Here is a 14,120-nt window from a genome sequence, read left to right as displayed (position 1 = left end):
TGCTGTGAGAGCCGCTGCTGTCGCACGGCCAGCACCACCCCTGCATACAAAACCAGGTTGGAGCTGCAGCCTGAGCCCGGTTATTTTATACTTTGTTATTATTCAAGGTCTGGACGTATGATGCAAGCAATTTCCTGATGTAAGCAATCACAAATGAAGAGTGGATTATGGATTAGAGTGTCTCCGGTGCTCCTGATAGCATAAGTGGGTGCTCTCTCAGGTCTGTGTTGGCAAAATGGATTATCTGCTGCTCCCTATGAAATAACTTTCTCTCTTTTTTCCAGCAGTTCAGAACCCATTCGGTGCATTCCATTAGCAAAATGATTTTGTAGTGCGGGTGGGGCTGAGGTTCTAAGTCCATATCTGACGCAGTGGGAATAATCCATGAATTATTGTGGACCGGAGCTGGTCTAAACTAACAAAGTTGGTCTGTGGCCGTTAGGCAGCGTGACCTTTACAAGGGGAGAGCTATGGATCTTCTGCTTTCTGCTGCCCGGCAAAGAATTAAATGTGAAGCTCTCGCAGCACATCAGAGTTGATTTGTTTAGTGGAACTGACCTGAGCAGGAATGCACTGTGTTGAATCCAAATCAGATCAAAAGACATGACCTTAGGACTAAGAAGCATCGCAGCTCAGCATGTGAATTACAATCAGTCATTCAGTTACATTGTGTATTAATCTTGTTGTCTTGTTAAGCAAATGACAGAAAGAAATCCAGTCTTTGTATGTAACTGTACTCAAAGACACTGGAACAGATCCACGAGGCCTTAAAGTTCAAGACTAATGTTGACTGAACTGTTGCTGTCCTCCCAGACTAAGTTTCTCCAGCCCAGTCGCCAGAATAAAATGTTAACATTGTACATTTCTGCAAACCATGACTGTGTCACATTAAATTCCATATGACGTTGTTCAGATTACACAAAGGCCTGCATGAGCTGAGTTTCTCATCAGGAGGAGGGGGAGGGGATGGTGGAATAGGGTGGCATTTAGGTGAGATGGCTGCCAAGTAGCAGACAACAACTTACCACTGTACGTCGTGGCCAAAACTGAAATGTAACTTATCTGTGGTTTGCAGAAATGTACACTGCCAACATTTATTCTGGTGATTGCGTTGGTTTCCCTCTAGAGGTGAGGTCAGCAAATCTCATTTAAAGACCCATTTATACTTGTGCGTTAAGTCTATTCAGATCCTATGCTGTAGCCTATACTTGTGAGGTGGTGTGTCTGTGTCGCTCTGCAGTTACACCTCCAAAACACTGATTAGGGTGGAGCATCTGTGAAGTGCTGTAAAGTTTAGTTGTTTCAAAACACACATTAAACATGCATTAAACATGGCTTAATAGAGACGTTTTCAAACACAAGTACTCATATCCGCTTAATTGCAACTTGCACGATTCGCTTGTCTTTATCCGGACACATTTTCCCCACAGATAGAACATGCTAACGTTATTAGCACAAGCCTATGGCATTTTACATTGTATAAATTAGCCCAACAGCTAGCAGAGGCTTTCTCTACTCATATGAAACCAGGGACAACAGCAACATTTAACAAAGGCAATGTTACAAAATTCAGCTCCATTACAGCTCACAAGGTTCACCGACACAACAAGTGTCTTATACTAAACACGTTTTCCAAACAAATACAACATGCTAACGTTATTAGCACAAGCCTATGGCATTTTATATTGTATAAATTAGCCTAGCGACGGGCTGATATTTCCTCTGCTCATATGAAGCCAGGATAAATCACACACAAGACTTAAAATGCTATTTTTGTGGAGGCTTTATTGTCTTCGCAATTTATTGTTTCCTATCTGTGAAATTAAAGTAAATAAAAGCTTTGTTTCCACTGAGGGAAATGGTTTCAGCTTACAGAAATAGACAGGAGGTCTGCGTTACCGCAATGTGTAGTTACATTCCTGGGGAGGTGCACATCAGGCTACGGTGTATAATTTCTACAATCAGGCTTCCACCTCACCATTTACATTGCCAATTTCCTGTCTCCAAAGCCTTCATAAGCATGAGTCAAAGTGTTGCCAATCAAGTCTGTTTTCATAGATCACAACTTTTCCGTGGGAAGTGCCATACCCCTCTTTCAGGCCTCGTTTTGTGTGTGCGCAATGTTTATTAATGAGACCCCAGATATCTCTCCTCATGGACATACACAGAGTCAGGTCTGTGTTATCTAAAATAGGTAAATGATACTCAAGAGTTTATTTAGATATATTTATGTGGACTTTTATGGTTGAACCAACGATACAATAAAGGACCTTGTTTTTCATTAAAAGTTCATATTGTGAAGATGAGCTTAACTTCACAGTATAATGAAGACACTGTGCTTTTCTATCATCTTTCTACCATCATGAATCTCTGAATTAAGCCTTCATCCTCGGTTTATGTTCAATGTACTGTAGTTTCCTCATGAATCATTCATGATCAGTCATATTTCTCATCAAGCTTTTGTTTGTCTTGTCTTCTCTGAGATAATTTCTTTCAGGAGAAACTGATCATTTAAAGCAAACACAGAAAACCAATGAAAACGCTCTTGTCCCATGAGGCGAAATCTCAGTCTGGCTGCTTTTTAATGTTTTCCAGCGTTGTACTGCGGCACAGTCGGATGATCACGTCCACTTTTCCAGCTTTGGGAATTACAAAATCCTTATCTTTTCACAACATCTGGGATGCCCTCACACTAATGCTCGATCTTATCATCTTATCAGTTCACTATCACTCTAACACTTTCATCCGGATTTACTGGAACTTTACGAATGCTGTCAGATGCACATGCAGGCTTTTAGACCCCTGCACTACTGTCATCCTATATCCTCAGTCTGGCTCTGGAAAATCCACTACCATCACATAACACCAACGGTGACGGGGTTATCTGGTCATATCCAGGAGTGCGTTGTGAGGACTCAGCAAGAATAGAAATAAAACAGTTTATTCCACGTTGTTAAAACCAGATCTCACTGTACAGCTTTAGAAAAACTAACAAGTAGTTTCCCTAAAATTAGAAAAAAAAATCATTGTTTGAAATAGAAATTCATGAATAAAAGAAAATCAGACCTGAGGCTAATTGTGATACTCACAATAACAAATTACATTTTAACAGACTGGATCAGATTTAACACAGATTGATGTTTAATTTAAGTTCCTCATCGTGTGCACTTTTGTTCTGCTTTGATTTCCTGCAAAGCAGAGGTCATAAAAACCACATCACTGACTCTATCATTGTGCACTTACTGTTTATAGACAGCAGTTACACTACATTACATTTCCTCTTTCCCTTCCTCAGAGCCTTGTAAGCGCACATGCTGCACAGCAGTGATTCCCAACCAGGGACCTCTTCTGGTGTTGCCAAGGGGTGTTTGGACATTTTTTAGAGTAGCTAATTGCCAAGAATTAATTAAAAAATAATGATTTTGTATTTAAAAAACTGGGCATGGTTTAAGAGAACATCCTACAGCTTAATAAATGAGGCAGACAAATAATAAATGGGGGGTGTTCCTGTGATTTCACTCACTACAGGGGAACCAGTGAACACACCTTTCTGAGAATTAGGTTGAGTGATTTTGTTAAGTATGGGGCTCATAAAATACATGAGAGGTGCTTCTATTAATAACTGTTTGGTACACCATGTTATTGCATGATACGGAGTCACTTTGACTGTAGTGTATACAGCTCTGTAGACTAGGGGAGTGCCATATCATCCCGCCTACGATAATTCTGGTATACTTTTTAATATATGAAAAATTCATATCATGATACTTGCGATATTTCGGGCTTGCTGACATATTGACGTCACACTGTTACCCATGGCAACAGTAAGCACAGCTGAAAGCGAAATTATCACAGACTCTGAGGTGGTTCCAAAAAGAGGAGCAGCTTCAGTAGTGTGGAATAAACTGTGGCGTCCTGAGTGCTTTATGAACAGCCCCGCACTTCTCAGGCTCTTGTAGTGACTCACCGCTCAGAGGGAACTCAGTCAGCGGCTCCTCTGGCAGCAGCACAGCGTCTCTCCCTCTCCTCTCTCACCGTGCACACACAGGAGTCAGTGTCATGGAGTGATTTTGTCATAAACCTTTGGAAATGTAATGCTCGCAGCTCGACAAAAAACTACATATATGTGAATATGTGCAGTAGTTGTGATATCATAACAGCCTGTCACAGGTTACAGCGTGATGATTAGAGGAGAAATGGCAGAGCATAAAGGTCCAGGTGGAAAAAACACAACTCAATCATTTAGGATTTTACTGAAAGAAGGAAATCACTTGTTGATTTATATATATATAGATCCCAGGGGACATTTTTTATATTTGGGAGAAGTTTAAATGTGTCATTTGTGGTGGATTTTATTTTGTTGAACTATTAATATTGTATACAGAATCTGAATCTCACTCTGAGTTACTGTTGTTGTTCCCAAACTAAATAAATGAGATCATTTTAGTTTCGTTTTTACTGTATTTTTATTTATTTCTTTACTAATTTGTCATATCGTCAAGAATATCATTATCGCAAAAATACCTTGAAATATCGTGATATTATTTTAGGGCCGTATCGCTCACCCCAACTGTAGACTGTCATACAGGCAGGAGGGTAGATGTGGTGATGACACAGCTGAAGGAAACATTGTATGGACACTGTTTAAACACTCATCTTTTAAGGACTATAAGTTGACAGTTAACAGCAGTACAGTTGACATCTGACAAAGTTACTTAACATGTTTATTGTAGTTTAGTTTTACATGTAGTTTATTGTTTATTTAGCTATTGTCTGTTGATTCTACTTAATTTTTAGTATCAGTCAATCCTACAAGCCTTTTTTGTTTTGTAATCATTTTTCTCTCTTCTGTCTCTGGTTGTTCTGAGATTGTGTTGTTGCTTTTCTATTATGTATTTTTTTATTGTTGAAATTATAAAATTCAGTAAACTTTAAGTTGTAAAAAATCTGGATATTTAACAAACAGGATTGCAGATTAATGCGAGGCTGATCTTTAGTATATTTACTGTCTCAATAACCAGTAAACTCCCAGCTACAGAGGGCCAACAGCACAGGGTGCACCTCCCACCGACCCAGGTCAAATAACGCCTGAACACCATCTGCTGGGATTCAGAGTTCATCAAAACTAGTCAGCAGGTGAGCAGAGAAGTTGAAGTTGTTAATTAAATGTGCTGAAAATGGTTGTAATGTCCGTTGTTTGTAGTGCAATGTAAGCCTGGCTGAACCTAATTAACAGTGTTGAATAAGAGCCTGTTTACACCATGAATTACCATGTGTCATGGGTGATTCGATCACAGGAGGACAGCTCTAAGCCTGTGTGTTCACACCTGGCACTAGAATGCATCTCCACATGCATCTCGAGTGACCACTCATGATCAAATCTTTCTTCCCTGCCCTATATGCATAAAAAACCTGCATCAGTTCCATCTGCAAAGTCCAGATTTTTCATGCTTTGAGCACCTTAGTGTACACACTGCTGAAAAGCTAATGGCATAGGTTTAGTTCAACATTGTGGTACGACGCATATGAAATGGGAGATTTCAGGTCGGCCACCAGAAGATTTGTGCATTAAACACTTGATTTCCTGCATTCTGGTTAGGGTTGGGTCGGTGTGAGAAAAAAAAAAACGGTCCGGTTTTTGCAAAAAAACCACATCAAGTCGGTAATACCAGATTTTCGCCACTTGGGGGCGCAATTGATTCATTTAAAATAAAAAAACGACATTAGGACAACGGAGTGACAGTAACAAGTTGTTTCTTTTATTCCTTACAAATAAATTTTGCAGCTTACTCAATCAGTGCAAACAAGGGTTGCCTCCTTCGTCTGGCTCAAAGCCAAAGTGTTGCCATAGTGGCGCATTCCTTGATTTCGTCGAGACTAAATTGTCCGCCATTATCGACTCCCCGTCACTATTAAACAAACTCCAGGCTACAGTAGAGACGCATGCGCACTCGCACCTCCTAGCTCAGTCCCTGCCCCACCCCCCTCTCTCTCCTGCTTGCTGTGCGCTTGGTGAAGAGGCAGACACAAGTGCTCACAGACTCGGGCTTATTATAAATGGAGCGGACTATGTTTAAAAAATGTCCGTGAAAAATCCCCGCGATGTGAATACATGCCGAACAGACTGTTGTGTGACACTGGTGCGCGGAGCAAAGTCCGCGCGGTCGTTCTTTGCGTGCACAGGGCTTGCGGACATCCACTTTTACTGGGTGGACCTTCACATATGTTCAGCCCGAGTATGTGGTCCGGTCGGTCTCAAAAAATAAAACCCGGTCCAAGACGGAGTACCGGACCAAATTGGTATTACCGAGAACTGACCCAACCCTAATTCTGGTGAGTTTTACACACCAGTGGAGCCTCTCCTGCATCAATTTACAGAGTAAATCTCTTTAATTTAGTTAAGTCCTCTGCTACTGTCATGTTTTCTTTGTGGGGGACAAATGCACTAGTCTGGTAAGACCATCCTGATCAACATTCTGTGTCGCTCTTTCTATCTGTCTGGACGTGGTGCAGCCCCAAACACTTTCAATGGGCGGAATTACTCGCCTTGGCAGACAAAGCCCTTCAGCTAATCAGCGTAACAAAACACCAGGAAACATCTTCATCACCGACGGACCCACTTGATAAGTCAAGCTTTTGCTAAATCCAGTTGGAGGACTTATAACTCTATTAATGTTAGAGTTAGCGCTTGTTGCTTTGGGAGCCGCCACAACTGTTCTGCAAGCTGCGGCCTGCATTTTATGTCATCCGCTACAGTGCATTCCCTGACTGGCTGCTTACATTGTCCACTATGGTGCGGGTCCCTGACTGGTCGCGACTGGATTTTAATTCTGGAAAGTGTTTGGGGCGACCGGTCAGGTCCAGAGTGATACAGAGAGTGACACAGAAAGTTGAGCTCACATCATCAGGATGGTCTTACCAGGCGATAAATGCTCATGTTCTCAATATTTAGGAGGATGTGTCCTTTGTGTCCCTCCAAAATTTACACCTATAAGGCTAAAAGAATTTGGCCATATGTGTCCCATACCACCTTTGATTGTAGCCGGAGGGATCAGATCTCAAGACGTACTGAGAATGCATCAGGTGCATTCACACCTGTACTTAGAGCTGTCCATAAGTGATTCAGTCACCTGGGGACACATGTTCACACCAGGTTTAAACAGGAACTAACATCCAGTTTAAAATCCATTTAAATTAGCGAAGGGGCGCATGAGCTCATCTGAAACAAAGGCTGTAGACCACTGCTGTACTGTACACAGCCATACAGGTGAGAGAGGGCAGACAGACAGACAGACAGACAGAGGTGGAGAGAAACAAAGAAGTGGGTGGGTGGGATTTCATGCAAAGATTTTACATTTTACAGAGTGGCACTTTGAGAGATTGCCCTGGAAAAACCCTGCAGCAGTTTCCCCCCTTCTCCAAGGTTTAAAGCCTCCACCATCATTTCACAGACAGACGAGTGACATTCAGTGAGGTGATTGTGTGTTTGGATACTGAGCATTTCTATTCTTAGACATGATCAAACTAAAGGCACACAGTGAGGAGGAAAAAAAGATTAACTGCTGTGAAGATTTTTTTTTTCTCTTCATATCAATAATGGTTCCCAAATGATGTTTTGGTGCGGACACAGACACAAGCACACACACACACACACACACACACACACACACACTGATTCCCTCTTTTCTCTCCTCACTCTTCATCATCATGCTAACCCTGCGTGTTTCACTCGGCAGGAGACAGAGAAGCTCATTGTTATTCCACAAGGGTCGGCTGATCTCAGCCAAATCTGTCTGTGCCTCGCTCCTCATTCCACATCATTCCTGTATTGTTTGGCTCCCAGGAATCAGAAAATCTCTCATCTCTGGGATCTACCAGAAATGTGGGAAATCTGCGAGTGAAGCCCTCTCCCCGGGGGATTCCTTACCCGAGCTGCAGGAAAAGTCTGAAGGGAGAGCTGAGCAAAGATGGGGAGGGAGACAGAAAGAGGAAGGCTTTACTCTTTCTGTCTCCGAGCTCCTGAGGGCTACAAAGCCAAAGCTGTTCTAATATTGAGAGAAAATGCCCCGGCCGAGCCGCGTTTGGTTTATGCTCGGTTATTATGTGTCACTGGAGGCGGAGTGAAGAGAGTAGCCGGCTATCTCCTTGAAGGAAGCATGTGTCTCTCCTTGAACGACCAGAGCTCATCAATAAGTGATGTTCTGTCTCTTCCAGTCTATCACACAGAAGGAAGAGCTGCCTTGATTTGTTTCAGAAGACAGTACTCAACACAATACTGTCTCTATTCTCCCTCGCTCTTCACATGACATCTCTTGTTTTGTTAAGCTTGACACTTATATAGGTTTTTCGGACTGTTTTTCAAGCTCCCAGAAAAGAGTTTTGGAGCTGTGCGGAAATAACTGACACGAGTGAAATTGTCCCGATGCCCTTTGCCTGTCTGTCCTGTGACTCCGGCTCAATACATTCCAGCAGTCAGAAGACAACTGAGAGCAGTGATAGGGGCTTTTTTTTTTTTGGCCGCACTGACACCTAATCCCATTTCACAGTGCCACGCAGCTGCGCCAAAATAATCACTTGATGGGAGTTGAAAGTGATTACCACTGTTCACTCTTATCTCCAATGAGTGCAGAGAATATCGTCCAACAACAACAACAACTGCTCGCCTCTGTGATGCCGGGCCAAGTGAGGAGCAGACGAGGGGGTGGGGGTGGGGGGCACAGCCACACAGAAAAAGAAAGCCACTAATGGTTTTCTATGGGATATATATATGTGTGTGTGTGTGTGTGTGTGTGTGTGTCATGTACAAAAGATGCATGCACTGTAAGTCGATTCGCATGGATAAGTAATTAGAACAGTGGTCCATCCCCTTACACACAGCCTGCATATTTAACAATCCCTACTGTAGACATGCAGCGCGTGAGTGTTCGGGAGTTGCCACATTGGATTTTGGGGATAAGTCGTAATCATCTGGTAGGATTCCAAATAAATAGCATTAATTTAACATTCAACATAAATTAATGTTTTTGATTTAAAACTGCTTTACTACTAATTTCCAAACTTTGCATGATAATAAGGGAACTGAAATGCTGATTTCGGGGGGAAAAAAGGCAAATATTTCTTTTTGCAATATCCTGATAATCTGGAGCCAATCAAATCCTCTGAAAATTGGGATTACTTACAGGGTTCGTACGGTCAAACCTGAAAAAGTAATGGAATTTGAAAATAGCAGGCCTGAAAATAAACCCAGAACATTTTCTAAAAGTCATAAAATTTGCTTCACAAATTACTGTATAATAGCGTATATGTACTGTATATATGGTGTTAATTTTGGGGCACATCAGTCACGCCACTTGACGTTATGTTGTTCTCTGTGTGAGTTACGTCAGAGTCCAAACTGGGTTGCAGCTTCTACTTAGTCGAGATGTTAATTCGTGCAATGCCAGGAATTTTTTTTGTTTTTATGTCAGCGTCATTTGGACAAGTATAAGACATGGCTTGAAAAAGATGAGGCCCTGGGATGTGCACAAAGCTGACTGTGTGGTTAAACTTTCAATATTACGAACACAGAGGACACAGAACCAGTTAGCCACGCTAAAAGAGCTAAGGTTAAGCACCAGGCTACTGATGCTGGGAATATCAACCCCCTTGACCAATGTGACACCCGCTGCCAGCTAGGGCTGCCCCTGACTAAGAATTTTCCTAGTCGACCAATAGTCCTCATTCAGGGCCATTAGTCGTCTAGTCGCCCGCATGTTTACGATATTAATTTAATTATTAAATGATATATTTTGGGCGGGGCAACACAATGGTTTGAGTTGAAGGTGTGAGAAAGAATAGTATCAGTAGCATTGTTAACACTGTGCTACATTACAGAGAAATACAAAACCGTACTAATGAACCTTCATTAATATAGGCCTATATTTTATCTACAAGTGCACGTCACACACTGAGCGAGCCGCCTGTTAATGACACTGTGGGCTAATGGGCATGTAGCTACTTCCATGTTTCAGATGATACGTCATGTTTGTAGTCGACCAATGAAGATGAGTTTACATATCACCTTGGGTTCGTCCTTCACCTTCTCAAAATGATCCCACACTTTGGATTTCCTTTTTCATGCCAGCTTTCAAGAACGCGGTGGCAGGTTTCTTCCTGAATCTGTCTTTTCAAATTAAATTCTCACATGGTCCAGTCATAAAGGTTTTGATTTATTTTTTCTTCTGCGACTAAGCAACCAATGAAATCTTGCCGACTAATGACCTTTACGGTCGACTAATGTTTGGTCGACTGTAAGGGGGCAGCCCTACTGCCAGCTGCAGAGCTTTCCTCTCATCAGCCATCAAACAAAGGACCATTTCGGGTGCTGTGTCCAGAGACAAAGCCCCACCCGCAGAGGTACTATGGGCGCACCAGTTATTCCTAAAAGTCATGAAGCCAGGTATTTTAGGTAATGGTTTTCCCAGCTGCTACATAACTCCCACATTTACATGTGTTAAACCCAAGTACCCATATACAGTGTATGTGCATTTGGACTGGCCCCTTAATTCAAGAAACTGCTGGTAAATTTTGACATTCTTATTTTTCGTGTTAGATGATGCACAGATGTTTCAGAGTATGTATAGTCATGAAAATTTCCCTTAAAGGCATTGAAGATTTATGGAAATTTATTGGTAAAAATGTGTGTGAACCCTGTTCTTGTGAGTTTTGTACCTAAACACACGCGCATATTTCATTGACCCGTTGGCAAAAATATTCCCATGCTGTCCCTTTTTCATGTCAAGTAAAACCACTAAACCCACATATACTGTATCTCGCTCAAGGACGTGTCAGCATGGCGAGCGCTCCCTGTCACAGGGGCAGGAACTTGCGAGCCTCCAGCTGAAGGATGGTCTCGCTCCTCGCTACATCAACCCCCCCTGCTTAGTGTTTCTCCTGACAGCAGCAGCAACACGAGGGCGTTTCCTCACCTGATTGTCAGACATGACATAGAGAGAGTTCCTGTCCAGGGAGAAGGCCATGTCCCGGAGGATGGGGCTGCTATCCTTCATCACGGTCACTGTCTCGTACAGCACTCCTCCCTCCAGAGGACCGTCCACTCTGATCTGCAGAGACACAGACAAACACAGAGGCAGGGAGACAGTGAATGCCTCGCTGCAGGACACAGTGACTAAATGGTTACTCCACTTCTGTAGAGTGGCATCCGTCGTCTGCTGTATATCAATTTGTATTCTCCGCGCGTTTCCTTTTGCATCAGTATGCTCCCAGTGTCGCTCCAAAAATTTTCTTTAAATGTCAGCTTTATAAGAAAAGAGATAAACAGTGGTGTTCTCAGTTGGATGACCACCTAATTTAACTTTTTATCTCACAGAGTTTGGTACATTTTCTTGCTTCAAATGGTTATAAAACTCATAAGGAACCGTGAGTTTCTTCATTTTGGGGGATTGCTGCAATACCAAACATTTCAGATAATTTCAGTACAATGTGATAGTGATGGGCAAAAATGAATGAACAAATCGTTCAAGACAGGGTCAGAAAATCTGAATCTGAATGCTCTCCCGACTTTTCCCTCCCTCCCATTGGCTTCACATAGGGTACTGCTTACACTGCCTGCAACAGTGAGTGAACGAGAGCCGATAGAATCAGACTCGTGTCGAGACCTCTACCAGCCAAGGCTAAAGGTGCCTTCATGTACTCCTTGGACGAGCATTCTTTCATTCTGTGTGTTCGTGAGCTTTAAGGCCCTGACGCAAGCCGATTGTTGGTAGTTGGTACATGTTGGGCCATCGGTGAGCATCTGTCACCCTAGTCACTGCGGTGTGTCCTGCAACCTTGCCCCTCATCGGCCCTCGTCAAATTTTTTCTTGGCATCAGCGATGGCAGAGTCTAATGAAATCACTCTTATTGGCAATTCAGCTCAGTTTAGAGAAACGGAAGTGAGGAAAGTAAACAACGAGCTAAAGTCAAGAGGGAGTGAGACCAAAACAAACTTGTTACAGAAGGTTTATAATAGATTATTTGTCTTTTGCCATTGAGCTCTTTAGCAGAAATGAGTCATGATGGTTTGTATTGTTCACTGGCGCAAAATAAGTATCCTTTGTTCTCTGAACACTGGATTGTGTTGTTATGTGCTAACTAGCATCAAGATGGTCTTCCAGGTTCCCCAGACTACCGCCGTCTGCTGGTGTGGAGAGTTATTTTCTCTCACACAGGCACAGAACATACATGCTGGTTGGGCATCGGTTGAAGTCTTTCCGGTGTGTTCATGTGCAACTTTTTGGTTGAGACACAGGCAATGTAAGGCAACGCAAAGTCAGCTTTCATTGCCGCTAGCTCTCTGAAGTCGGTTTGGTGTGTCTGGGCCTTTGTGTTGTCATGTGGAAACAACATGGACCCTACAAGGAAGATGTTTTGTATTTTATTGTTCAGGGCGTTTAAACAACTCACTGATAATGAAGTGCAACAAAATAGGTAAGATGAGGAATGAAATACGATTAGAGACTCATTTTTCAGATTATTCCAACACCACTTGAATGCAGCACAAGTCTGCTGAGATAACAGCGCTCGACAGTGCGAGTGTTTCACTCGCATTTGCGACTAAAATAGGTGCTCCTTGGGAAAAAAGTTAGCGTCAAGCCCTGGGTAACCAGTTCAGTTTAGTTTAGGACTAGATGTTACAAACCCTGATGCACATACTTGAGGCTATGAGTGGGAGTCATAGTGCCGTCTTGGGACGGAGTGGGAGCCAAAGGGTTAAAGTTCGATGGATAGAAAAGTAGCAAGGAACACAGGGAAGAGAATGATAGCTGATCAGTGACCTTTCTGTGAAACTGTATTGAGCTTACATAGCCTCCTTACATACAAGCGGGAGGCTGAATCTATGCACTAAAATTAATATATTAGCTTTTTTACTTGATGACTGGTAATGTATGAAGAGAGGGTTTGTGGGGCGGTATCGCAGAAAAACACCATATTTTGCAAAACATATAAAAACTTGAAACATTTGACATATTGAATGCTTTTACATGTGTCAACTAGAAGGAACTGATACTGTGAAAAGTATCAGTCCGCCCATCACTACATTGTGTTGCACACAAACGTCTGTTTACATTCATCAAACCATTTCTGCTAAGTCACCAACTGCAGGAAACGTCCTCTTGTAGAAGCCATTTACATTTTGTATTATGATGACAAACAGACTTATCTGATAATCAGTTGTAAATAAATTCTCCTCAAGTGTAGCAATCAATTAGAACATTAGCTCATTAACAGAGGAGCTGCTTATGTGAGATGACACACAAAACAGCTGGTTCATATGTATAGGGGGAGTAGGAAGTAAATCACTGACAATATACAAATAAATTCTTACTGAACGCAAAACCCTACAGGCTATGTTTACATCCACAATAATATCCCATTATTATTTAATTTGATACGGGTTATGTAAACAGCATATTCTATTTAGATATTCCAAATTAGGCTGATTAAGACATGGGATGTGCCGCTATTAGCCTGGTTTTAGGAGCATTCTTTGGACATGAATACAGCCAATTTGGAATATGCATTTCAACTGTGGTTTTTTTTTTGCAACACATGACCTCCTACCTGTTAACAATCAGCTCTGTGCATTGTCATGGATACATTGTACACAAACCAACAAACAGTTTGCAAGGCTGTGGGGTAGAGATACATGCCCAAAAGAAAAGCCCTCATTTGTGGTTGGAAGGAGAAACACACCTACTTTTAAACATTATGAAGACTTGGATATTAACAGGTTCAAATATCACAACACTGAGATTTTCAATGAGGTGGTTAAAGGAAGGAAAGAGGGAGGCTGTGTTCACACTAGTCTCGCTCACCAGACCTTTCTCAAGAAAAGAAAGGTCTCGCTGGGCCGACTCTCACTTTAAGATTGGAGAAAAAACCGCCTCGGCTTTTTTATTTCTTTCAACCAATCACAATCGTTCTTGGCAGTGCCAGCAACGGTATGCTTGCAAAAATACTGCCGGGGGGAAACAGGTTTTGATGTAACATGGCCACAAAAATATCGCCTACAGGATGCGAACCATGGCAGAAAAATGGCTACATCCCTGCAAGATCAAACACCGCAAAAGTTAGTAAAG

The 14,120-nt window shown here is 42.2% G+C and overlaps 1 protein-coding gene and 1 long non-coding RNA gene across 2 annotated transcripts in view; one reads left to right on the top strand and one right to left on the bottom strand.

The window, feature by feature from the left end:
* LOC125888076 (uncharacterized) overlaps nucleotides 1-14,120 on the top strand; it is a 200,525-nt gene that overhangs the window by 131,831 nt on the left and 54,574 nt on the right. The gene's annotated exons all lie outside the window — the stretch shown is intronic.
* LOC125901797 (plexin-A2-like) overlaps nucleotides 1-14,120 on the bottom strand; it is a 138,618-nt gene that overhangs the window by 78,459 nt on the left and 46,039 nt on the right. Inside the window, exon 4 of the mRNA XM_049598119.1 lies at nucleotides 10,968-11,102. Within this exon, the coding sequence (XP_049454076.1) occupies nucleotides 10,968-11,102 (135 nt within the window). The remainder of the gene's footprint in view (nucleotides 1-10,967; nucleotides 11,103-14,120) is intronic.

The sequence above is a fragment of the Epinephelus fuscoguttatus genome, linkage group LG1, assembly GCF_011397635.1.
Source record: "Epinephelus fuscoguttatus linkage group LG1, E.fuscoguttatus.final_Chr_v1".
Taxonomy (NCBI): domain Eukaryota; kingdom Metazoa; phylum Chordata; class Actinopteri; order Perciformes; family Serranidae; genus Epinephelus; species Epinephelus fuscoguttatus.
This window is presented reverse-complemented; position numbering and strand designations above follow the sequence as displayed.